The 26078-nt window shown below is 44.0% G+C and overlaps 1 protein-coding gene across 3 annotated transcripts; it reads right to left on the bottom strand.

The window, feature by feature from the left end:
- Window positions 1-21253, bottom strand: Mfsd9 (major facilitator superfamily domain containing 9). 3 transcript variants are annotated; one of them, XM_035452764.1, is made up of 7 exons: window positions 21080-21213; window positions 17457-17525; window positions 17166-17253; window positions 15817-15860; window positions 11769-11898; window positions 8366-8575; window positions 1-2915 (listed from the first exon to the last, which is right to left on the bottom strand). In XM_035452764.1, the coding sequence occupies exons 3-7, from the start codon at window positions 17233-17235 to the stop codon at window positions 2122-2124; spliced, it is 1248 nt and encodes a 415-aa protein (XP_035308655.1). In that variant the 5' UTR covers window positions 17236-17253; window positions 17457-17525; window positions 21080-21213; the 3' UTR covers window positions 1-2121. The 3 variants fall into 3 exon arrangements, with proteins under 3 accessions (XP_035308655.1, XP_027242545.1, XP_027242546.1); XM_027386744.2 differs by lacking the exon at window positions 17457-17525 and having other exon boundaries at window positions 21080-21253; XM_027386745.2 differs by lacking the exon at window positions 17457-17525 and having other exon boundaries at window positions 21092-21253.
- Between the last annotated feature and the right edge of the window lie 4825 nt (window positions 21254-26078).

The following is a 26078-nucleotide window of genomic DNA, read 5'->3' as shown; positions in this document are numbered from 1 at the left end:
TTAACTGAGAAGATTTAATTCCCCTGAGATTTTTATCCCATAAAACATAAATTCCACTCACCAGACCAGGGGCTGTCAAAGCGTTCTATGTACACAAATCAGCTAGACAGCTCCTCAAAGTGGTCCCTAGCAGGAATGTGTTGGGGCTGAGGGATGTATATATCCCAGGACATGGAGGTCTATAGATCATACTTTAACAAGACACTAGACAAGATGAAATAAAATAAGGAAACGTTTACCAAAGCAGACAAACCAAGAAACAACCATCAGATTAATGAATCACTAAGGTTACCAATACAGGACAATAGTGTTTCTCTAGATCCTGGTTGATTCTGTTTTTCAGAACCTCCATGTGTCTTATTAATTTTAAAGCCTCATTAAGTTTATAGGTTTGGCTTCAAAAATAAAGTGCTATGGTTTTAATAAACAAACATGGCTACCATACCATTTGTGGTAAACCACACCATCTCTGAGTGCAGAGTCTTTGGAGAAACACTTCTGAAAACTTCCTTCATTACGTCATGAGGATGATACATTGATGGTCTTTCTGTACCCAGTCTCCATGACATTTAGATGCTGCATGAGGGCATGGCCATTCATGCCATGCTTTGGTCTCTTAAGAGTTCTTGGCTTCTGTGCTAAATTCACAGTGGAAACAACTTTAAAAAGAACTTTTTCCTTTTCTTTTGTAGTGGAAGAGGAAAAGGGATGACATTCAAGCTTAAAAAGTACTTTCAACTCTCATAAATATTTGAGTTTATCCCACCTACAACTTTTAAAACTGTGGAAACACCTTTTCTGATTTATAAATAGTAAACATTAGAGTTATGAAATACTAGTGCATTAAAATACCAGTTATGATTATATGTTATATTAGGGTGAAAATGGGCATACTATTGGAATAATCAAGAGGATTAAAAGGAATGCGAATTTGGAATGTTTGTGAGAGGGCAGGGCCCTAGACAGTGCTCCTAAACAATCAATGTAACCCCCGTGGTCAACAGGCTGGCCCATGTGAGTCTGTGAAGTCCTATCCTGGACCTCTCCTGGGTGCTGGTAGAGTGGTGGCTTAGAGTCACAGGGAAGGACATATCCACACTCTCATTAGTCAACCTGGCTCTTCCCAGGCACCAGAGTAAAATGAAATGAAGCAAATGAGTGGCTTTCAAAAGCCCAGTAGAGCCATCTCTCCCGGGCCTGGGATGGCCTTGACCCTTTCTCTGTATAGAACATCTGTTTCAACAGCACTCTGTGTTTTTTCTTAATGGCTAGCATGTTAACACCAAGATGACAGAATTCCCCAGAGCCCCAGCATCTGGGATCACAGATCTTCCCAAAGTCTAGTGATTTAGCCCCAAAGAGTAGAGAAGCCATCAGGAAAGCTGCCTCTTTCTAATGTAGACTATTCCTGAGTGGTGAGAAAGGTGGGCTACCACAGCTGGCGGCAAGATGTAAGCTTAGGTGCTTGTGCAGTCAGCTACTAAAACAGTGCTGTCTCTGGCTTTTACTTCAATTGAAACTAGTACAGCTCACAGTGCTCCTCCCCCTCCATGAGAAATGGCCACTGGAGCTTAAAACCCCAGATTTGGTCTTGCAGGGCCTGTGCATCCACATGTCTGGGGGTGAGCTCAGCATCCGATTTTTTTTTTTTACTGGTGGAGAAAGTACAGGTTGGTTTAAATAAAGCAGCTCCTCCAAGCTCCTGGGTTTAGTGGCAAACCTGCACTTCAGAGAGGTGACGAGCATTCGATTAACACAGCACCTATTTTCATTGGGACATTTCATGGGATCACCATTTTCACATCTTTGTAGCATGCTACCTTTCCCCAGTAGCAAATACTAACTTCACTGGCCCAGGTGGGAGAGAAGCCATTCAGCTGCAGATATGGATGCCTGGCAGAGCTGTGACCCTTGGCAGAGCTGTGCTCAATCAAAATTTTCCTATCTGCAGCTGACTTCTGGTGGTCCCGCTGGCATCCCTGTGCAGCTGAGGACTGGCCACAGCCACCTGGAAATGACTGCACTTAGATGACCCACCCTCTCTGAAACGCCCTTTTGATCAGTCTTTGTCCCCGATTTGCCCAGTTCTAATTCTGCCTCTCCAATTGGTCCCAATCCATCCTACTCCCTTTTTAGGACCTTACTCCCATCCCCACTGGAATGTGGTTTGTTTAGTGACATGATTAAAATAGCCACCAGGGCTAAAGCAGCACCCAGGCTTGGGGGGCCACAGGGACTGATCTCCTGGGCCACTCCTGAAAGGAGAGGGGCAATGATACGGCCCACTGCTGTCACAGACTGGCCCACACCTATGACAGTGCCACTGGCCTGGGCCCCGCCTGCACTCAGCTGGAGGTCAGTGACACAGGTTCTCCCGATGCTGGTGGAGAAGGACAGAAGTGTAGAGGAAAAGACCACCACGTGCATGGTGCTGGCCACGGAGTAGAGCAGCAGCAGCAGGCAGGTGAGCGCACTGGAGTGCAGCAGGACCATGTACGAGTTGTGCTTGTACAGCCGTAGAATGGGCCCCACAGCGAAGCCAGCCAGGGTACCCAGGGCACTGGTGTAGCTGATGAGGTACCCTGTGGTCTTGGGCCGCACCCCAAAGCGCTCCTCCAGGGCCAAGACGAAATTACTATAGTACAGCATGACGGCCACCCCCATCAACAAGCGCACCAGAAAGATGTCCCACAGTGTAGAAAATATGAGGCTCTTCATGTCCTTCAAGGCCGACACGACTTCAACCCAGGGCCTCTGCACTTTCTTCTCACTCCACCTGACCTTAGGGGTGGTGGCTGCTCCCTGCAGGGTACCTTCAGATTTTCTGGGTGCTGTAGCATGCTTCTGATCCAAGCTCCAACCATTCTCTGCACTGTGGAGGTTTGTTTCTCTCCAAGGTAACAGCCAAACGAGACCTAATAACACACAGCAAGAGACCTGTTACACAGCCAACGCACGGGAATTCCTACAGTGGCTCCTTAGGGGGATAAACGAGTACTTGTATGAGATCGCTCACCTGCAGTTTATACTACATTTATTCACTTGGTTATGGATTCCAGCTTCCCCACCATTCCCACAGTCCTGCTGTGGCATCAGGACCTTCACAATGGACTCTTGAGCTCTATAAAAGCTACTGAAACTACACTCAAAACAGTTACTGTCTTCTCAGCTCAGGTGCTGCCATCTCCTGTGCCATCACGCCGTAACTATGCTCTTACACTCATTAAAGTGTACGTGTAAATGCTTTTCTCAGCAAACATCCTAATTATCTGTCTACCTGTCCACTCATCTATCCAACTGTATGAGCACACACAGCTCAGAGTGCTTTTCCAATGGGCTAATGACACCAGAAATGACAAATAAACAAGGCAAAGCCCTGTGGAAACCCTGTCCTCATAAATCCTAAGCCTAAATGGAGATCAGACAAGTCAACAAGCTTACAATGTTAAGGGCCATGCTGAGAGAGGGGCAGGCTGCTAGCACAGCCATGATGGGCCTTGGCCAGGGCCAGGAGAGACATCTGGAAAGCAGTGGCTATTAAAAAACATCAGCTGGCTTCTCCACCACCTGGGACCACCAGGTGTTTTTAAGGGTCATACTGCAAAAATGCAGAGTGCCATGAACAGGGACCATGACACCCAGCCTTACACAACAGACAGGATCGCCATTCAGACAAGCCAGCCACTGACCCCTTGACTGGTGTGCTTCTGCCTTGGGTCTTTTAGGACCTCTTAGCAATCCATGTTCAAAAAATTTCTTCAAGTTTGAGATTACATTTTCTATTCTAAGACATTCTTCCAAGTATATCCTTTAATAGTCTTTCTGCACTCCAAGTTCAATCTGGCCCAATGGCTACTTTCAACCACCTCATAAGCACATGACTTTGTCTTAACACTGTGTAAAGATTTCAGCCATGAACACTTTTATGACAAAAAAAAAAAAAAGAGGAACCACAATTAATCATAGACCCGGGTGTTTCTCAGTCTATTCTTATCTTTAAGAGGGCCATTTTATCAAAGAATCCTGATAAAAAACGTAAAGGAACTGTTGTTGATAGTCTCATCACTAAGAGTACAGTTAAAATAATAAAATAAAGAATCCTGATAAAAACATAAAGGAACTATTGCTGATAGTCTCATCGATAAGAGTACAGTTAAAATAATAAAATAAAGGGTGAGGATGTAGTGGAGTTAATAGAGTGATTGCCTGGTGAGCACATGAAGTGGAGACAGTGACGCACCTGAAATCCCAGCATCCAGGGCACTGCCAGGAGGGTGAAAGTCATCTTTAGCTACATAACAAGTTGGAGGTTAACCTGGGTTACAAGAGACCCTGTCTCAAATCATAATGACGATGATGATGCTTGGGTAAAACTGATCCTGTGCAAAATCTCCCTGGTTCCTGTAGTAAGGCCATGAGTTTTGCTAGCGCACATTAGACTGGGTGAGAAAACAGAAGAGTCGTTCTAATGGTTCCTATTAATAAACAGCAAGGCAGGAAATGAGCATGAGTCTGTTAGACACCATGGCCTGATTTCTTAGCTGGAAAAACACAAGTTGGAGCTGAAGACATGATGGTAGCACTGGGATGAGAATACCAGAGGCTCCATGCTGGCTACCTGTGTGAAGGACACTGGGACTCTATACCTAGCCAGGTCGTTTTCCCATTTCTTTGGGATGCCCTGCATTGCCCCAGCATGCCTAGTCCCAGATGTTTAAAGTGGGGACAATAGATCTTTAGTACTTCAGTCACTGTGGCTGGAACACATGCAACTGCACCTTCCTGATGGACCCACACCTGTCCACATGTTCAGACTGAGACAAAATACCAAACAGCACTATCACTGGGATCCAGGGATACAGAATGTGGTTCTCCAGACAGACCAGCCACTACTTTCATCAGATCAGTTGTGTCCAGCTGCAAGAATTCATCATACACAAATGTGCACTCATGCATGCAGGTATGCCAATAACAATCAAAACCAAGCAGCAGCTGTCAATTTGAGAGTGAGTGGAGGGGACATGGGAGGGCTGAGAGGAAGGGGGGTACGGAAGAGTATGGAGGGAGGAAAAGGAAGGGGAAAGTGATACAATTATATTTTAATAGAATTTATTTTAAAATATTTTTTTAAAAAAAGAATCCATCATCTGATTTGTAGACATTCCCTCATAGAAGGAGGCGGTGGGGGTTGGTTTGGATTCTTGCTTGAGATTCCAAGATTCCAGGGACCCTCCCAAATCATTTGTGTGCAATTCTATCTTAATTGCACATGGCACCATGGGTGTCAAAGGAGGTACTAGGCCATGTAGGCTGAGGGAAGCTGTGAAGAGAGTCTCCATCTATGTAGCTATTTAAAGGGAGCATCACCCATGTTGGGTGAAGACATTCCAGTTGGGCTGCTTGGAATCCTCACCCATGCTCTGTAGTAAGGAAGCCCAATGACCCATTGACTTCCTGGGTTGATCTTTGGTGCAACTGCATTTTGCTTTGTTGCTGGAACCTTTTAAGGAGGGATAGACATGCTTTAGTCTCCCCTGGAAGAAGTCTCACTACAAAAAAACCTTCACAGTTTTTTTTTTTTTTTTTTGCCTCCATGCTTGTAAGAAATATTAAATATTCTTTTCTATCACATACTATAAAACTTAGGTTTATGACCAGGAATTCAAATCTTTTATTACCCCCTCTTTGTAAGACCTTTATGCAAATGTTTTAGTCTCCCCCTATTGAGTAAAAGCTTTGCTTACACCAAGTTGCTACTACGTTCTGAAATTGTTTGGTGCTTTCCCCCTTCATTTCCTTTGCACTGATGCTTTTAAAGGAATCAATGGCAACAGACTGTGAAATGACTTTCACAAGGTTCACAGCAATCGTCAGGCCTCTTGAGGGTGAGGATGCGGGTTCGGATCCTGAGAGAATTTATAAAGTGGTTCTGTCACATCTGAACTCAAACTCATGAACATTATTCCCTGAATCTCAATGAAACCAGCATGGAATTCCCTACTCATTATTATGGCCTAAGGTGAAGGTTTAAACCCTTGCAGTAGAGAGGCATATGATTAAATAGAAAGTCTGTGGGGCTTCTCTCATCTATGAAACTGTTTATTCACGACCTGCCCAAGCCCTGGTCTCCTGGCAAAGAGGAAGAAGGTCTTTAAGCACCTAGCTCACTCCACGGTGCAGGAGGTCTTTTTGATTCATTGAGTGCTGAGGAATCTGTGCAGGGACAGGGACAGGGACAGCTGACAGACAGATCACCTAGCAGAACGCCTGCCCTTGTCAGTATGTTGTAGAACAGAAGCATGAAACAGAAATAGTAACAGAATTTTGAAAGTGCTACGAAAAACCCTTAGCTAGTTTTGTTCAGAATGACCAGAAAAAGACTTCAAATGAAGCAAATGTCTGAGAAGTGAAGGACCAGAAGAGGGCTGGAAAGACACACGGAAGAAATGTGGCTGGCAGAGAAAGTCAGTGCAAAGCCTTCCTGTGGGAGCTGGCACATGTGAGGCCGGCCAGGAAGGCTGTGTGGTAGTGTGGGTGGGAGAGAGAACATGGTGTTGCCTGTCACTGTGTAGGATGAACAAAGCATGTCATGACCCTGGGGTCTATGGTAGGCAGATGCAAAGTTGCTCTTTTTTTTTTTTTTTTTTTTAATTTAACTACCATATCTTATTGAAAAGTTTAACAGCTCTACTAAAAATAGACATTTTCATATAAATTATAATAACTAATATATATGTAGTAAAAATAATGGAATTGGTCCCTATCTTATGCCACACACAAAAGTGAACTCCAAATGGATTAAGGACAGCCTTGACGAAAAGGGAGTCAGGCAGCTTCTGAGAACTGGGCTTGGCATTGGTATTTCTGGGTATGCTACCAGGAGGACAGGCAATAAAAGCATAGAGAGGCAGTGGGCCTACAGCAAAGCAAAGCAAAGCCTTCCGCACAGCAGGAGGACCAGTCTCTCAAGTCAAAGGGCAATGCAAAGAATAGGTGTTATTTGCAGATCTTGTACCTGATTAAAAAAAAAAAAAAGTTAATACTAAGTCAGACAAAACCCCAGCATGGGGCAGGGAGGTGGCCACAAAGTCCCAGTGCAGGTGAGCAAGCTACTGGTAACTGCTGTGGCCAAAAGAGAGAGAGTTTGCTCTATGGGTGTGGCCGCTGGTAGGTCTATCACCCTCCAGTGAACTGACACACTTAAGAAAATATGGGCGGAACTAAAGGGATTTTTTTAAAAAAATGAAGACACAAGCTGGTTGGATATGGAATGGGGGAGTGGATGTTAAGGGAAATGAATTTCCTTAAAATATAATGTATATGGGATTTTTAAACAATTAAAATATAAAACTAATTCATCTGGAGAATACGGGCTTCCCAGATAGGAGACTGGGAAAATGACCAAAATTTAACATTTTCAACTGTTGCCTAGAACGTACTTATGTTTCACATTTGTATCCAAAGTATTTCACATGTGTAATTATACTATAGCAATTAGATTTTGTTTTGTTTTGTTTTTCAAGACAGGGTTTCTGTGTGTAGCTTTGGAGCCTATCCTGGCACTCGCTCTGTAGACGAGGCTGGCCTCGAACTCACAGAGATCCGCCTGCCTCTGCCTCCTGAGTGCTAGGATTAAAGGCATGGGCCACCAACGCCAGGCTAGCAATTAGATTTTTGTGAACTGTTTTTTTTTTTTTTAACTTAATATCCAAGCTATAGAAGGTATTTCTTCAACTCAATAGCAGTAAGGCAAAACAAAATAAAACAAGATTTAGCAAAAGACTAAAAGCTTCTCTAATAAATGGTAAGCAAAATAGCATCCAACATCACCAATAAACAGAAGTTCAAGTCAAAGCCATAGTAAGATGCTCCCTCCTCCTCTGAGGGGATTATTAAATGACAACAACTATAAAAAGATGTGAGTGAAGACGCTGAAGAGAGGGAAGCCTGCACCACGCTGGTGGGGACATAAACTTGTCCAGTCACTGTGAGAGCAGCAGAGAGGACCTTCAAGTTAACTTTCATTCCTGAACAATGACTCAGCCTATCCTTTATTATTATTATTATCATTATCACTATTATATTAACGTGTGTGAGTGCATGTGTCTGTGTGAGTTATACGTGCACAATGAAGCCCACGGCAGCCAGAAGAGGACGCCAGATTCATTGCATCTGAAGTTACACATAGCTGTGTGCCACTGATACAGCTGATGAGAAACCTACTCTCACCCTCTGTAATGGCAGCAAGAGCTTTTAAGCCCTGAGGCATTCCTCTAGCCATAAGTTGGCCCATTCTGTATTAACAAGAAAATCCTCACAAGGAGACAAATGTGGGTAGACTGTACGTGTTCAATAGTTAACTCACCAGCATTGAGAAGGAAGACAGAGGAGCAGATGAAAGCCGTCATGTAGAACCCACCATCCAGTTCCGTCAGATACCCACCAACCATGGGGCCCAAGATGAAGCCTACACCCGAGGCTGTGTTGAACTGCCCCAACACCAGTGGCCGCTCCTTCTCTGTGACCAGGTCAGAAAGCAGGGCCCTGGAGATGGAGAGGGTGTGTTTAAAAACACCTGCAAGGGAGAAGAAATGTGTTCTGTAACTGTCTGCACTCTGGAGGAGCAGACCCTTCTGGGCTACTCTTCTTCCCTGAACCAAAAGGAGTTCTTGCTACCATTTTCTCTGGGCCACTAAGGCATGAAAGATTCACCCCATCATAAATGGAATCCAGAGCCAGCACCATAACAATGGTTGGTCACCTCATCTTTAGCACCGGGTGTCCTAGACTTCAGCTTGGCCCTATCTCCTCATGACACCCCAACATTCCTTGTCATCCAGTTGAAATTTCTGGTGACTGTTAGGTCTCAGACAGTCCAAATATCCAGAAATGAGTTCAACATGAGCTATAGGAAGATTTTTGACAGTTAAATAAAAGCCCGATTTCCTCAGAAACTTGTGACTCCAAAACCAGTTCCCATCTGCCAAGGGAGTCATCTCCTTTACCTCTGGCTGAAGGGACAAATACCTAACCTGTTGTTCATATTCAAAGCACATGCTGGCCCCCAGGTTCCCTCAGTATCATAAACACCTGCTATGTACACTTCAAAGTCCACGCCATCATCCTACTCACTTCCCTCCTTTTCTTTCTAATGGCAAGGTTTTTCTCACTGCCCTGCTCTTCTCACTGTATTCGCCCTCTTTTTCTATCTCTTGCTGTCCATTATTCTCTCTTCATTTCTCTTATTATGTTCTATTCGCTGGCTCTTGATATCTCACTATCTCCACTAATCTCTCCCCTTCTCCTGGCCCTGGCTGTGTCCAGTCTCCTGGCCATGTTCAGTCTACTTTTTTCTCTCTCTCTTCTCTGGATATTTTCTCTCTTTTACCTAGAATGAAAACCTTAACCATGCAATGGGGTGGCCATGATGGCAGTTTCTTTACAGTGTCCCCTAGCATCCAGTGGCTTCCTCATAGTTACCTGGTTACCATGCTTTCTCTACTCACTCACTGTGAACTATTACTGAACACCTACCCTATGCCACCATGGATCTTAACCTGTGGATAAAGCAAGGAGCTAAGCAAACAAAACAAAATAGGAACAACAACAAAAACAAACACAAGCAGTAAATCCATGCTCATGGAACATGGATTTTTCTTCAGGTAAGATATAGAGAATATATTAGGAGGTGATGAGGGGTATGGGCAGGAATAGCAGAGAAGACTCATGTGGGGAGGAGGCATTTTCATCTAACCAACACCAACTGCCACACCCTAGTAAGACACTAGTGAATATGTTGCCAGCTTCATCTAACCAATGCCAACTGCCACCTACTAGTCTGAGACTTGTGAATTTGTCTGCAAACTACCTGATGGCTTCAGCATGGCTGTATGCTCCACAGGATTATCTAACATACATCTGAGGAGTACTTATGAATATATTGACAAGCCCTGGGAATGGGTTGCCAGCCACTTTGGTTGACAAGTAATAGGAACTAATATAAGCTAGTTCCCTGCAGATCACTGCCCATCATTCCAAGCTGTGACTTGACACAGTGGCTCCGCTGGCCTCCTTACAGTATCTTGTTTGGCCCAGCATGCTGCCACCACACTGAGTCAACTCCAAGTGTCTGACTCAAAATGAGAATATGTACACTGGACACACTGGACAGCTCTTTTAGAAACAAACTTACGAATCCCTTCTAGGATTACAGACTCTTTCTAGCCTTGCTTTCTGAAGCATGAAGAAAGGCTGGGGTGACAGAAAAATTTCAAGACATCTTTAAGGGACTTCATGCATTTCTTTAAAATTACATCCATGCTAGGTTAACTTATGAGAGAAGACAACTATCCTAGAAACAAGTCAGGGCAGGGTTCTTTAGAGGTTGGGAATGGAAGAACAGATGTCCAGTGCAGGCACAACATATAGGATAAGTTTCAGGACACAGGATCTGAGTTTACAACTGACTGCAAAAACAGAAAACCCGGCAAAGTTCCCAGTGTTCCCTGTCATTCATGATTCAAAACACTGTGAAGGGTTAGGTGGGGGCAAGAAGGAATCTAGAATTAGCCCTGTTTGCAAAGATCATGAAGTCCATATACTTGAAGCACGAGGACACTCATACTAAATGAAAATAATTCCAACTTCCCCTTAAGTCTCTACCTATTTTTTGTAAACAAATTTAGGTTCTCACTCATCTCCGTCATTGGCTTATAGAGAAATAGGAACAGGCCATAACATAGGATGGAGGAGAACGGTGAGGTGTAGAACTGAGAGACACATTGGAAACCAAACAATGGTACAATAAATGCAACACCAAGATGCATGTGAGCAGCTATTAACTTTAATCTTGAATGTCCTGGTGGGGTTTGTTAGGGTTGTGGATCACGCTTAAAGAACTTCTAAACGTAAAGCCAAAGCAAAACCACCCATATGAATGCAGGAGGGTGCCTCCAATAGCATTCATGATCCAAATGCAGGTCAAACAAACAGTGTGATGATTTCAAATGAATTGATCTGCACTGTATGTTAGTGGTAGAGTACTCTACTCCTCTGGGGGATTAATGTTGAACAAGTAGCTAACTTAATGAGGGAGGATGTTCAGTGGATCAGCCTTGTGACTAGGCTGTCCATGCTACACTAAGGAAAGAAAACTGGTATGATTCAGAGCTCTGGATGCTAAGAAAGGAAGGAGGGATACAGTTTGCATAGCAGGTCTCCCCACACCACACACCTAAGAGTGCAGTTTCCAAAAGTGGAGAAAACATCTCCATGAAGATGGAAGCGATTCCAAGGTGTTAGAAATAGTTATGAGCAGTCTGGAGGGAGGAGACCAGCTCCAGGTTCTCTTAACATAGGAATGCAGACTCCTCCAGTCCAGCAGCCAGATTTCCAGAGGGCTGCAGCATAGCCACTGAGCTATGTCTCGGTGTGACACACAGGGCTAGCCAAAGACATCTCACATGTTCTGAATTGTCCGAACACATGTAGAGAGATAGGGCAAGGGGAAAGACACAGGTCAGCTGCGGCAGAGTAATTTACCCTAATGAGTCTCTGATAGGCTTTGTCATAGGCTATGATGGGAGCTTTGGGTAAGTTACCAGAGGGCTTGCCAATAGTAACTGCTCAATTAACAGCAACCACTGCTCACGCAGTGACTGCTGTCATTACTACAGCCATTGGTCTCTGCAGGTCAGCTCTGATTGGAGAGGCACTATCAATAGGTTCAGATAGAGAAATACACTTCTGGGGGCGGGGGCAGAACTCACCCACAGGGACTCTAGCCAGTGTAAACAGGAACACGTTGGTGGATACTCCAAGGAGGAGATAACCCAGGGCACTGAGTAGAATGCACACCAGCAAGGAGGACCTTCTTCCGACCACATCACTCCAGCAGCCCTGACAGGAACAAGCAAATATCTCCAATAGCAACCACCACCATACGGATACCAATACAATATGCCCCGTTGAAATGCCAGGGAGCTGGATGGTGATAAAGTTCTGTCACAACATGTGCCACATGCTATTTTCTCTAGCCATCCCACAAGGTGAGCAAAAGAAAAATGCCACCAGCACGATGCCTGGTAATCCAGTAGCTGAGAGAGTCACTGGAAGGTGAAATGGGAGGCTAAATTCCAAAGTCTCACTTTTGTCTTCATTTTTATTGTTTTATGCAACTACACTCCTCAGAAACCATGTTGTTTAGAAATTTTAAAAAACACTAAAAAATAAAGTAGGGAAAAAAATAACCTTCATAGTCCCAAATCCATGTAAGCACAGGCTGAATGGGCCCGGAGAGGGTGTTGTCCTGCCCAGGGTGGAGGGCAAAGTGGACAGGGGTCCAGACCAGCTCTCTTAACTGTTCTTATACTTGCTCCATTCCCTCAAAGCCACATATCAGCAAAAAAAAAAAAAAAAAAATCCAGCCTTGTAGCAGGATAAAAACACTAGTCAGAGTGTACCAGAAACCACAGCCTGATAGCTCTTCCTTCTCCTTCTCCTAGAGCATCCCAAAGTGTGAGGCCTGAGCAGTTCTTCGGGAGGAGAACTAGAGAGCTAAGAGCTGAGAGCTGAGAGCAGGAGAGCAGGAGAGCAGGAGAGCCGGAGAGTCAGAGAGTCAGCAGGAGCAGCCAGCAGACCCATTAACAGCCAGCTTTAGCAAGCTTCCCTTTCTTTCTTTACACTGGAAAACAGCTGTTACCAGAAGGCTTATTCCAACCTGATCAATCAAAAATAATTCAGCAAATCAGGACATCTTCATCCTGATCCCCTGTGCACACTGAGACTGAGAGTGAGGCCTTGCCTGAACAAAGTATATCTGCTTTCAAATAAAACTCACTAGACAACAGCAGCAATGGAGCATTGCCCCCACCTCTTCCAATGACCTTTGGCTCCTGAGCAATGTCCTGTTCTCTTCCCTGGCTGGGAGGGGACTGACCCTGTGTCCTGTGTCCCCCAAGACTTAGTGAAGAGCCACACTCCCCACCCTCCCCAATGAATCATGGAACCCCAGCCCACCTCTCTTCTTGCCAAAAGCCACCTGTTCACCTTAGGAGCTCCAAATGTGAACTTAAACAAAGACAGAGATGGCTCCTAAGGTCTTTGCAGTGCTATGTAAAACATTCCAGTGGGGTAAATCCTTCCCAACACAAACATCCTACAAATGCCATCAACACCTTTTCCCCAGTCTTCACTTTAAAGGGTTTCAGAGACTGTTCCACATTCTTCTGAGCATGAGGTCACCTATGTCATGGCTTAGTGGTCAGAGAGTTCTACACCCTGGGCTCTGGGCCAGGCTGTTGGGTTCAACTCTGAACACTCATCACTCCCTACACTATGACCTGAGACACAGGCTCATCTCTCTAAACCTGTTTCTTCACCACAAACATCTACCCCAGGAAGTATCTCAACACTTACTATATAAGCTAGTATGAAATGAGTGTTTTCTAAGGAGGGTCAGGACAGTCTGCTCCTGCCTGACTCCTGGATAACCTTAAGGACCCAACGCCACTTTCTACGGACAGTTATGAGGATTAAATGAGGTACTCTGAACAGGGCCTCACATTTATAAATGCTTGATGATGCCAGTTAGTTTTTATGAAAATACATAGATCTCAAAAATTTACCTAACTCAACAAAGCAAGTACACCCTTTCTTTGTGAAGATCTGTTCTTAAAACTTTTTTTATAAAATGTGTAATTAAAATATGTATAGGTACTAATGAAATTATTGGTTAGAGGGGGCATTTTAATTATGTATCCTTCTACCTTAAAATTCCCTAAGGGAGGGTTTCATTAAATTCCAGCCATATGACATATGAAATGTGCTCTGTAAGTAAAGGCACATAATGAAAGGTCAATATAAAATTGCAGGTATGGACAGATCTGGCAATGAAAGCTCACCGTCATAAAAGCCACTTCTGTACCAGTGGCTTTCATAAGCAATAGAGCTAGAAATCAATCGATTAATTATGCCTGCTCTTCATCCTGGAGGCCAGAGGCCAGCAGGAGGGAGGAGAGGAGCACTGCATGACTAGTCTGCACCACCGTCTCTGCCCTGAGATCTGAGATCCAGACCCAGGAAGACTTTGGGATTGAGTTTCCAAATGAAGCAGCAGAGTATCTGCTAAAATTCCCTATGTCTTTTCCTCACAACACTTGTGAGACACACATCCTGCCTGAGGTGACTCTAGTCATCCATCCATCTATTTACTGTGTCAGAGGGGTGCGGAGGGCAGAGCCCAGTGTGCTAAGCAGGCACTGCAGCACACGACCCCACAGCCCTGCTATTGCACCTTCCACCAGCAAAGCAATGGCTGATGACTTTTAGGAAAAAATATAAAGTAAGTTCCTTCTGGAATCTGAGATTAAGACTAACCCTGTTAGTCTTAATTTCCTCCGATTATAAAAGGGAGATAGGTAGTGGAATGTTAACAAAGTTCAAATGAGAATAAACTTGAGTGTTATGTGAATTTAACATTTTTAAAAGATGTATTTATTTTCATTTTAATGCTTGAATGTTTTGCCTGTATAGATGTCTGCATCACATGTGTATGCAGTGTCTGAGGAGGACAGAAGGCACTGGATCAGGCTAGACACAGTGGCACATTCTGTTACTCCCAACACTTGAGAGGCAGACAAATCTCTGTAGGTTCAAAGCCAACCTGGTCTACCTAGGGACTTCCAGGATACAAATAGTTACATAGAGGCAACCTGTCTTTAAAAAAGAAAGAAAGAAAAGAAGGAAGGAAGGAAAGAAGGAAGGAAGGAAGGAAAGAAGGAAGGAAGGAAGGAAGGAAGGAAGGAAAGAAGGAAGGAAGGACATTGTATTCTCTGGAAATGTAGTTACAAGCAGTTTTGAGCTGTCATGCAATGCTAAGAACTGAACCTCTGAAAGTGCTCCCAACTGCTGAGCCCTCTTCTGCAGTACCTACCAGTTTAAGGTCTTACTTAAAACATGAAAGAAAGGTAAATCAGGGAGTAATTATTTACCTATAGAATCTTACTCTGTTTCTGTTACCTATCTCTTAACCCTTAACAAGGAGGCAGCCAGGGAAAACACAAGTTTGCTAAATGTGAGATGCTAGCCAGCTGCTTCAATCAGCCATAGCTGCCAATCTGTGAGTCTAAGGAGATGACTATGAACCTCCCGACTGATGGACACTGGGGTCCCCAGGATGTCCACAGTGGGCTGCACAGGGAGACAGACAGGGACGCTCAAGGTCAGTCTCTGGATTTCAGACTACCAAACAGCCAGGAAGACGGAGAAAACCATCTCTGAATCCCCCTACTCCATTTATCGAATATCTAACCAACCAATTAAAGTGGTTTCTACTGAGTGCTCTCATATAATGAGGCACTTAGCTCAATGTACACACTTCCATATATAGAAATGTAGGTGGGTTTGACTGCTGTCAATTACATGAAGCAAATAATGGGTGGTAATTTCTGTTTGCATTCTTTTCTCCAGTACAAAAATCGGGCCCGAATCACAAGGGTGGCATGTAATACATGTAATATTCCTTCTCCCCAAGGTGTACTAGTTACTCACTGTGCCTGGCAGAAGAAGCCATTTGAGTCGTTGAAGCACACCCCCCCCATGTCTCCCATGGGACACAGATAGACAGAGGACAGGATTCTACCCTGTCTCCTATCTAACAAGGCTGTAGTTTCTAACCATCTGTCTATCCACTATTCAGTAAGCCTCAGGCCCTCCATTTTAAAAGCACCATGGTGGATGACCCAGTTTGGCATGTGACTATGTCCTGGAGATGGGCTGCGGGACAGAGGACAACTTACTGGATGGAGGATGACTTACCACAAAGGTGCTGGAGAAGAGCTGCAAAGCACCATAGGAGGAGCCTGAAAGACAATCAGTAACATTAGAAAAGGCAGCTGGGCATGGCTAAACCACCGTGGAAACCATCTGGTAGAAATAAACTGAAAACTAAGGGGGAGGGGCTACATTGCCCTACACCTTTCTGCAAAAATCTTAAAAGCTATCAAAATAAAATGAGAGCAAGCAGAAGAGAATGAAGGCAAGGACCAGGAGAGTAAAAATCAGAATCCTGGAAAAACAGGACTGAGCGCTGTTTTTTTGTTTGTTTTATTTGTTTTTTGTTTTTTCTAGACAGGGTTTCTCTGTGTAGCTTTGTAGACCAGGCTGGCCCCAAATCACTCTGCCTCCGGAGTGCTGGGATTAAAGTTGCGCACCACCACCACCCGGTCTGAGCACCGTTTTTTAACACAAACTCATGGATCTCAAGCATTTTAGAGATAAGAGGGTAAGCGAATCCATTATATTCATGACTTGAAACGCCATAAGCAATACATGGTAACAACAATAATGAAGAGCAGGTGAAAAAGAATGACATTAAAAAGGAAGCAGTTCTAGCTATATAACAGTCAAAAAGTTTTATGTAGTTCTTTCCCCCTCCTTTATTGTGTAACAGACCCATTTGGCTTTTCCTAAAGGTCTATGTGCTTCCAAGTGGTTAGCATAATTCAATATACATATCTCGAGGTAAATAAACAGAGAAGGGATCAGGATATAACAAAGGTGATGTAGAAAACTGCCCCATTTCTTCTCCAACTTGTGAAGGATCCAAGGGCTGTTAGCACTAAGGGTTTCTCTGTATTTAGCACGCATGGTTCTAAGCCCTGGATACTCCTACCTCTTTCACAAATCAAATTTAGGATGGAATTGCATGCTGCATGGGCAGAAATTCCATGGGACTCTGAGAGGTGCTGGTGGTATGGGAAGCTTGTAACTAGTTTCCTAACACGGTCACTGAAACCCTTTGCCATCAGCTATGACTTCCATAAATTGCCCCTGTAGGCTCACATTAAGTTCCAAAACTATGCTTGTGGACAGGAGGCCATGCCTCACCTTCGGCATACACAGCCCATACACAGCCCAAACCACCAGAGGCCCAGGAAGCAGAGCTTTCATCAATATGGAAAATGGAAATAACTCAAAGCTCAAAGCCTTCCTGGATACAGGTGGCCAGGGTAAACTCCATTTACTCCAGGGTGGTACTTAGAAATGTTCTGGAAAGTCATTTCATTTCCTATTTACTTTTGGTGATAATTGGTGGCTAAGGGCTGAGTTATTTTCAGAGGACTAGAAATTCAGTGTTTTGCAAATAAACAGTATCAACCACTTACCTACCACTCCAGCAACTACAGGACTTACTCCAAGGGACTTGACATGAAGACTCAACAGTGGGACCACCATACTGACACCAAACAAATCCTGTGAGAAACCAAAGCCCAAAGGACTCCAATTAGTCCTGAAGCTTGGCAGTATTTAAACCGATGATTCTAAAACTCCAAGTCAATTTTAAACATAAAACCCATATCTAAACTTCCGAGCAAAGAAGAAACCATAACAGTTGGCCACAGTGACCAGGTGTATCATGGAACCCAGATAAGTCTAAATGCCTGGGCTGTCTTTACCTAGGATCACTTTTCCTTGCAGCTTCTTTGTGATTGGCCTGAGGTGCACGTGCAATGGAAGCCCCTCCCCTGAAACAAATCAAGAAAGAACTGAAAAACCTGCAGAGTTATGTGGATAATGAAGGAGGGACTGTTCGTGTTTAATGGTAAAGCAGTTTTTGCTTCGGTAAGAATCTCCAATTGCAGGAAGGAACTAATGGACCAGAGCCTGTACTTTTTGAGACAGTTTTATTATGTAGCTCATGACAGCCTCTTGCTTCGGCTTCCTGAATGTTGATGTTACTAACATGTTCCATCACTCTAGGCTTTAAAATCCAGCACATATCAATACCTGGAGATGGGAGAGCATGAAGAAAACAGAAGGATGGTGAAATATGGATGTCCATAGACTAAGGTAATTATGGAAATATAGGCTCATCAGCAAACAGCTGGCGATATTATTTTAGCACCTTGTGAGTTTAAAATCATACCAGTTTTGCAAGGAAAGATGGCTGCAGACTCCTTCTCCTCAGGGAGTTCTCATCTAAAATCCCTTCTCCTTTACTACAATGAGCAATTCCTTCCTGATCCATACTTTCTCCAGAACCATCATCTTTTCATACATGTTGCAACCATTCATAAGGAAGTCCACCTGATGGGGCCACCTGACCTTCCCCTGTGCATCAGCATTTCCCCATGGGAACTGATAAATACATTCAAGCTTCTGGGCCTTTTACAGGGAATGAAACCCAGTGTTTCTCTGATGGTAGGTTATCTCAATGAAGATGAACTATCACCTGCTATGGGCTGGGAAGAGGAAACAGAAATTGACCAAGTGTCTGGAGAAAAGGGGATAAAGTCATAGACCTTTCCCAGCCCCAAATAATAATAAGGAAACTTCTTATTGATTATGAAAGCTTGGCCTTTAGCTTAGGCTTGTCTCAATTAGCTCTTATAACTTAAATTAGCCCTTTTATATCAATCTACATTCTGCCTTATGGCTTTTTACCTTGCTTCCATCCAACACCTCCTGTTTCCTCTCTGTGTCCTTTGAGTCTCTCTTCCAAGCCTAGATTCATCTCTCTTCCTCTCCCCTCTCTCCCAGAAGTCTCGCCTATACCTTCTGCCTAGCTATTGGCCATTCAGCTTTTTAGTAAACCAATCACAGTAACATATCTCTACACAGTTTAATTAAATATCTGGAAACATTCTCCGGCTACACAGCACCATCTTAGCTCGCTAACCAAAATGAACCAAATAAATGTGCTTGCTGTTCCCATGAGACAAATTAAAACCTCAAAATGTCAACAGCTTAAACCAGAACACTTGGCAAATGATTTCTCTAATCTTGTGCTCTTCCTCTTCCAATCAGAAACCAGTTTCCCAAGTCTTTGGAGTGGCTAAATATATGAAAATAGTAACTAAGCTGTGCATAATACCCTTATATGTAACTTAATAAGTTGGAATTAGCTCCTTCAAAGATAGATAAAGCTGCATCTGATTAAGCTCTTTACAACATTTTTCACTGGAAAAAAAAAACCCTAATCTTTTCAAAAAAGTATTTGGAAATCTTATGTATTTCCCTCAAGATATGCTCCCTAATATATTATTCTTTTGAACATATTACTACATTTCTCAGAATTTTACATCAGACTAGATTTACCATGCGCACAGCATATGGAAAGCATGAGAGGCTGTGACTATCCAAGTCTGTGCTGGAAGGCCACACATGATGAATGATGTATGAACTGCTTTATTTCACTGTAATTCTCAAAACTAGTCTGGATTCTGGCTCCTGGTAGTTGCTGAGACCCTCTGGGTAAAATCTGGATGTTCCAAGTGATGGTCGGAGATTTTTTCATCTGGCACAAGTAACCTAGGTGCCCTCTGCAGTAGAGTCTCAGTAGGCTGGGGATATACATCACCCCAAGTAGATGGCATCTCAGTGGGTTGGGGATTTCACCACCTCAAATGGATGGTAGTCAACAACTTTCCCAGAGAAAGCCACACCCACTACCTTTGAATTCTGAATAACTAGAGTAGAGGGTGCAGCTTAGGCTCTCAAGTCAAAGGCATGGAACATGAGAAGGGGAATTGTGTGTCTCAGAACCTGAAAGTTCACTATAGACAGAGATGTCTCTTAGGTGTGGTCTTCAATGTCTCCTGGCTCTGTAAATACAGACATTGGGTGCTATCTGCTTTCTTTAAGATTCTAACAAGTATTAATTGAACAACCTCTACCAACTATTGGACATTTTTCAAACTGAACAGAGGGGCTGCCTCTCTGTTACTCACCTATATGACTCTGACTTCTAACTCCTAATTCTAGAGACCCATCAGTCTGAGAAGAGATAGAAGGCTTCATCTGGGCAGAGAACAATTCCGGTTTATCGGGCTCAGCACTGATCAGACATTAGGCACAAAGCCTTCTTCTCCCACTGACCTTTCAACTAATTGGTTCCTTTGCCTGATGAAGAAATCCTACAGGGTGCTTCTTAATGCTATTGCCACTGACTAACTTATAACCAGGCCTATTGAACCAAACAACCAAACCTAGACTTGAAAGAGAAATGAGCATGGATTAGGGTCCCTGCACTGAAAATGGTCCAAGACTACCAACTTAACCTTACCACTAAAACTAAATTCTCTGGAAGCAGCTATGACATCAGAGCTCTAGGGCATGCCCCACATAGCAGGCAACCAGAAATTTCATAAATATTAAATTAAAAGGATGATGGATGGCTGGAGAATGACTTAAGCTTCTCATTTGCACTGGCTGGTTTTCTTGTGTCAACTTGACAGAAGCTACAGTCATCAGAGGAGGATGGAGGAAATGCCTCCTTGAGATCCAGCTGTAAGGCATTTTCTCATTTAGTGATCAATGGGGGAGAGCCCAGCCCATGGTGGGTGCCATCCCTGGGCTGGTGGTCCTGGGGCTTGTGAGACAAGCAGGCTGAGCAAGCTATGGGGAGCAAGTCATGGAAAGCAAGTCAGTAAGTAGCTCGCCTCCATGGCCTCTGCATCAGCTCCTGCCTCCAGGACCCTGCCCTGTTTGCGTTCCTGTCCTGACTTCCTTCACTGATGAATGGCAGTGCTTAAGTGTAAGCCAAATAAACCCTTTCCTTCCCAATTTGCTTTTTGGTCATGGTGTTTGGTCAAAGCAATAGAAACCTAACTAAGACATCATTCTACAAGGGAAAACACTGCTTGTGAACCGAACCAATATACACATGCACATAAGCTATAACAAAACAAAAACACGTGCCACTTTGCCAAAAGCCAGTTGTGTGCAATTCACCCTGACTTCCGATTTCAAACTTCAAGGCCACCTAGGTAGACGGGGTCATTAGCAGCGACTTCCCGACCCCTGCTGTGGAGGAAAGGCCTGTGTCGGTGTCTCTACCATACTGGCTGCCCCCAGAAGCCTGTGAACTCTGTCCTGCACCGACCAGTGCAAACAGCAACTGGAGCCACCCTCCAAAGAGGCTGGGTCAAGGAGCCACACTTGAGGTCAGCGCTGAAAGGGCAAGAAGAGACACCTGACAGCACATTTCAGATTTTCGGGCCGGAGGAGGGACATGCAGCCCTTCCCTTGTCTTGAACAGACTCAGTGCTTTTTCCCCAGCCCCAGGGAGGGCACTCACCAAAAAGCCTACCAGGTAGAGACAGAGCAGGAAGCGGCGGGAGCCCGCTGCACCGGAAGGGGCTGTTGCTGTCGCTGGGGTCTCCGAGGCCAGCCCCTTCCCAGAGGCCCCACGCCCGCGGAGCCCCAGCGCCATCCCCGCGCGGGCTGGGGGTGTGGACGCCCCTGCCGTCGGCAGGCCACGCCCCCGAGATGGGCACGCCCCGACTTGGCCACGCCCAGAGCGGAAGCGATTGGTGTGCGCCTGCGCAGAAGGAAGGCTCGGACGGGCTGCTGGTCCGCTGCTGACCTGGTGCCGCGGGCATCTTAATTCGAGAACGTGGACGATCGTTTGTGACAAGTGAATGATGCCATCTTTCCTGGCTCCCTGGTGGTGTCAGGCAGGAGGGAATTGTGTCTTTTTGCTAGTAGTAGGTTGTCCTCAGTGGTAGCCCGCCCTGGCTTGAAGGGTCACAGACCCAGGACCCTACTTCCTACTTGGCTCGACAGACTTGGAGCAAGATAAGGTGGCTGTCGAAGCTTTGCTGTGCACTTGAAAAAACAATGGGCAGCAATATAGACCAATTTCTATATCTGTGAAACGTCTATACAGGATTAGTCATCACTCTGTCGCTCTGCAAGGAGAACAGAGTAGAAACGGATTCTGAGTTGGGCTCATGGCCTCGCTGAGTAAACAGTAAGCACAGGAAGAGCGTGAAGAATTACGGATAATAAACGTACAATAGACAAATACACAAAGTTATAGGCCACACTGCATAAGGAAGTGTGGGCCTTGGTGTACAGACCAATGAGGTAGATAGAGTCTGGAATGCCCGTAGAGCCTCCATTTGGAAAAAGCTGAGAAGAGTTGCAGCAAGATGGGTGTGACTTGAACATTTGAACAGACAGATCTGGTATAGACAGGACTTCAGTCACCTACAACCTAAAAGGCCTCAGCAGAGCTTTGAGGTTTCATTCCGAGAGCAATGAAAGGAACCAATTGGATGTATGGTATTAAATAATGTACCATGGCAGGTAGTAAACTGTTCACCATTCTTAGTAGACCCCATTTATCTATCTATTTATTTGTTTATTCATTAACTTATTTATTCTTCTCTCATATAATACATTCGTACTATAACGTCCCTCTCTCCACTCCTCTCAGTCCCTACCCTCGCCTCCCCTCTCCCCCTGATCCATTGTCCCTGCATTTGCCTTCAGAAAAGAGTAGGCCTCCCAGTGATGTCAACTGAACATGAGTAGCCTCACTGTGTGTGTGTGTGTGTGTGTGTGTGTGTGTGTGTGTGTGTGTGTGTGTTAATATCAGGTAAAATGCCTTGGCCTGCAGGAATCCTTGTCTTGGTTATGGCTGACTGGCTACCCAATCTGTGGGAATAAAAACCCAGCACCTGCTACAGTATTTCTTAAGTTTTATCATTGAGGAAACTAGAATTAGTAGTTCAAAGTCCGACTTTGAAAAGAATCACATCAGCTAATGCAAGTCATGTTCAGAGCCTTCTTATTGAAGAGGTCAGCCAGGATCTTGTAGCATTCACACGACTCCAGTCTGTAAACCTTCACACACAAAAATCACAGCCCCTTTGTAGTGTGACTTTGTTAGTTAGCTAGCGCTCCATCATTACAGCAAAGTGCCTGAGAGAATATAAAGGGAACAGTTTCCTTAGGCTCACAGTTTGGAATGTTTTAGTGTTATGGGCAGGGATCTGGGTTCAGAGGGCACTTGCTAAAGTGTCCAGGTTCCTGTATCCCAGGACAAAGGATTGCACAGGAGCACATAATTACAAATAAAAACAGAGAAAATTACTTGAGTAAGGAAAAGCAGTCCTGGGAAAGGGAGTGGCCCGGTGATGTAGAGAAAAGCTTATGCTCAAAAGCACTGGGCCATGAGGCTTGTGGACTCAGGACTGTTTGACACGGTGTATACCTGGCCCACATTTTTACAGTGTGGGCTTCACTCATTCAGGCTCTGTTTGTTGCATGTAGCATGGGTGGGAAGAGTTTGCAATCTTTATTTGTCCACTTGCTGCTTTCCTATGTTAATCTTAGTGTGGTTCTTTCAGGTTCCTGTTCTCCTGACACACTAGTCCAAGTGCAGTTGGGCCTGTTGCTCACGGCTTGAGCCAGGCAGCACATCGTCAGAGTGTGGGAAAGCAAAGCTATTACTTAATGGATCTGAAGCAAGAGTCAGCAAGGCAAGTGCCAAGGTCCCACAGTCCCACTAGGGGCTTTAAGGGCCATGCATGCTGCAAACTATAGCACTGTCAGGATAGTGTGCAAAAAAAAAAAAAATGCTCTGGTGTGATGAGACTTACTAGACATCGTCTTTGAATTGACACTAATTCTTAGGGTCTCAGAATGCTGTTGTGTTCCATCAGTCAAGGTAGAATTATTTTGGGAATCCCCAAGTCCATTTCCCAGAATCAGAAATCTTCTTGAAGAAGTCATAGACCTCTCGTGATGTAGTTGAGTTGTGTCTTATCTTTATTATGTAAAAATGATGCAAAGTGTTCTGGTCTGCTTCCTCTAGCTGTGATAAACAAACACGACTAAAAACCACGGGGAGGAAAGACTATTTCAGCTTACAGTTACAGTACAACATCTAGGGTAGTGATTCTCAACCTGTAGGTCACATCGTCTTTGGGAGTCCCATATGAGACACACAGCATATCAGATATTTACATTACAATTCATAACAGTAGCAAAATGCAGTAGCAACAAATTTATTTCATGGTTGGGGGGAGGGGTCACCACAACGTGAGGAAATGTGCTAAAGGGTCGAAGCATTAGGACGGTTGAGCACCGCTGCCCTAGAGAAAGCCTGTGCAGTAATACAGGTCACACTATTATTTGGGCTGCATAATTCAGTAACTAATAATGCTCTTCAAATGCTTAGTTCTTTTGTGAAATCTTAGTATGAGATGCACAGAACAGTTTTCTGATGTGTCCTGGCAAATACATGCCTTCTTTTGTATTGCTTAGTAGCAAACACAGACAATCAACAGTGGGATGGATGTTCCCTTCATGCACTGTATGTTCTCTGTGTCTCTGTACTTGTTTCTCATAGATGCTTTAATACACTGCCACAGAATCAGTGGTTGCAAACATCAGCAGTTTGTTCTTTTGTGGCATTGGGGGCATGAAAACTATAATCTGTATCATTGATTTGAAACTGAGGGGTCAGAGGCCTATGCTCCCTGTGGGGATTCTCAGGAAAAAGCTATTTCTCCATTTTTGCCCCCCCCAGCCCTCCATTTTTTGACTTAAAGCAGCACGAAGCACCCTATACTTCTTTTGTGTATGCATCCTGTCTTTCACTGTCTCCCTCTTTTAAGGTTATATTTGATCACATTTATCCACTGATCACACTGGATGATCCAGGATAATCTCTTGTCCTAGTTAGGGTCAGTTGTCAACTTGACACAACCCAGAGTCATTTGAGGGAGTCTCAATTGGAGAATTGCCCAGACCACTTAGGCAGTCTGTGGGGGATTATCTTGATTCTTTATTGATACTAGAGCACCCATTGCACTGTGGCTGGTGCCATCTCTGGGTAGGGGATATGGCCCTGGGCCATATAAGAAAGCAAGCTGAGAGCAAGACAGAGAGAAAGCCAGCAAGCAGCATTCCAGTATGGTTCCTGCCTCTAGGTGTCTGCCTCAAGTTCTTGCCTTGACTTCCTAAATGGTAGTTATAACTGAAAGTGTAAGATGAAATAAACCCTTTCCTCCTCAGTTTGCTTTCAGTTCCTTCATCATTACTCAGAAGAGACTGTCCTTACTGTGCATAGGAATAGTTTACAAAAGGCTCTGTTACAATGGCAGGTGGAGGAAATCTAAAGGAATTGGAGTATATCTTATGTCTGTGGCATAGAGAATGTGCTTTGGGTTAGTGAGCATTTATGGTCTGTTTACTACATAGCCACAATCCATGAGTTTGAACAGGAAGGGGTGAAAAGCAGTGATTTATTCCAGCTTTATGGATAGTAAATTATTGACAGACCATCACTCCCCAGCCTAACAACAGTGAGCTCTGCTGGTTCAGATGTCTTAGATCCCAGGATGTCAGAGCAAATGTTGTATTGAATAAGAGTATAAGACCACAATCTGGATATTGAAGATAAGATTACTCTATTAGCTGGAGTAATATGTTCTAATCACAAAGAAGAAATTGATTTCACATTATGCAGTTGGGAGAAAGGACTGCATCTGGAAAATGGGCCTGGGGGAAGCTGGGAAGGGAAAGTACTTGCCTTGAAATCACAAGGAATTCAGTTAATTCACACACACACACACACACACACACACACACACACACACACACCCATGAACATGCACACAAACACACAAACCTAATGAAAGTAGTAGAAGTATTCAAGAATCGTGCCTTTCATGAACAAAGGCCTGTATCACTCAATGAACTGAATAATGCCAACCATATAGTACTTTGACTGAGGTCAAGTGAAATACAAACTATGAATAGGAACTATAGATTGTGACTGTGCCCTCACAGTTAGTTACAGAAGTGAGAATTGTTAATATTTCCATTTTGTTTATTATACACACTTGCTTATTTACAGATGATAATGACCTTCTGTCTTCTTCAAAATATAATTTTATGCACAAGTATTTGGAGTTTGACTTTAGCTTGATGATGAAGTGACAGACAATTCACACTGACTAAATTTGAGGGCCAATTAACATAGACACTAATGAGCACTGAGATTGCCATTCTTCATTAGGTGCAAACTCGGAATTGTTGTACAGAACTAAAAAGTGAACACAGGTGTGTCGGTGCATGCTTGTAATCTCTGCATTTTTGATGTAGAGCCAAGAGGATAAAGAGTTCAGATTATAAAAGGCATGAAAGTAGAAAGGAGGAGTAGTCGTAACATGGAGTGAATATGACCAAACTACAAATGAACATATGAAATGTCAAATGAAATCTATTATTAGCATATGCTAAAAGACATGCTTAAAATGGATTCAAGGTTTTCTCCAGTT

The sequence above is a fragment of the Cricetulus griseus genome (genome assembly GCF_003668045.3).
Source record: "Cricetulus griseus strain 17A/GY chromosome 1 unlocalized genomic scaffold, alternate assembly CriGri-PICRH-1.0 chr1_1, whole genome shotgun sequence".
In the NCBI taxonomy this organism is placed as follows: domain Eukaryota; kingdom Metazoa; phylum Chordata; class Mammalia; order Rodentia; family Cricetidae; genus Cricetulus; species Cricetulus griseus.
The sequence above is the reverse complement of the archived record's forward strand: the minus strand, read 5'-3'. Positions and strand labels throughout refer to the sequence as shown.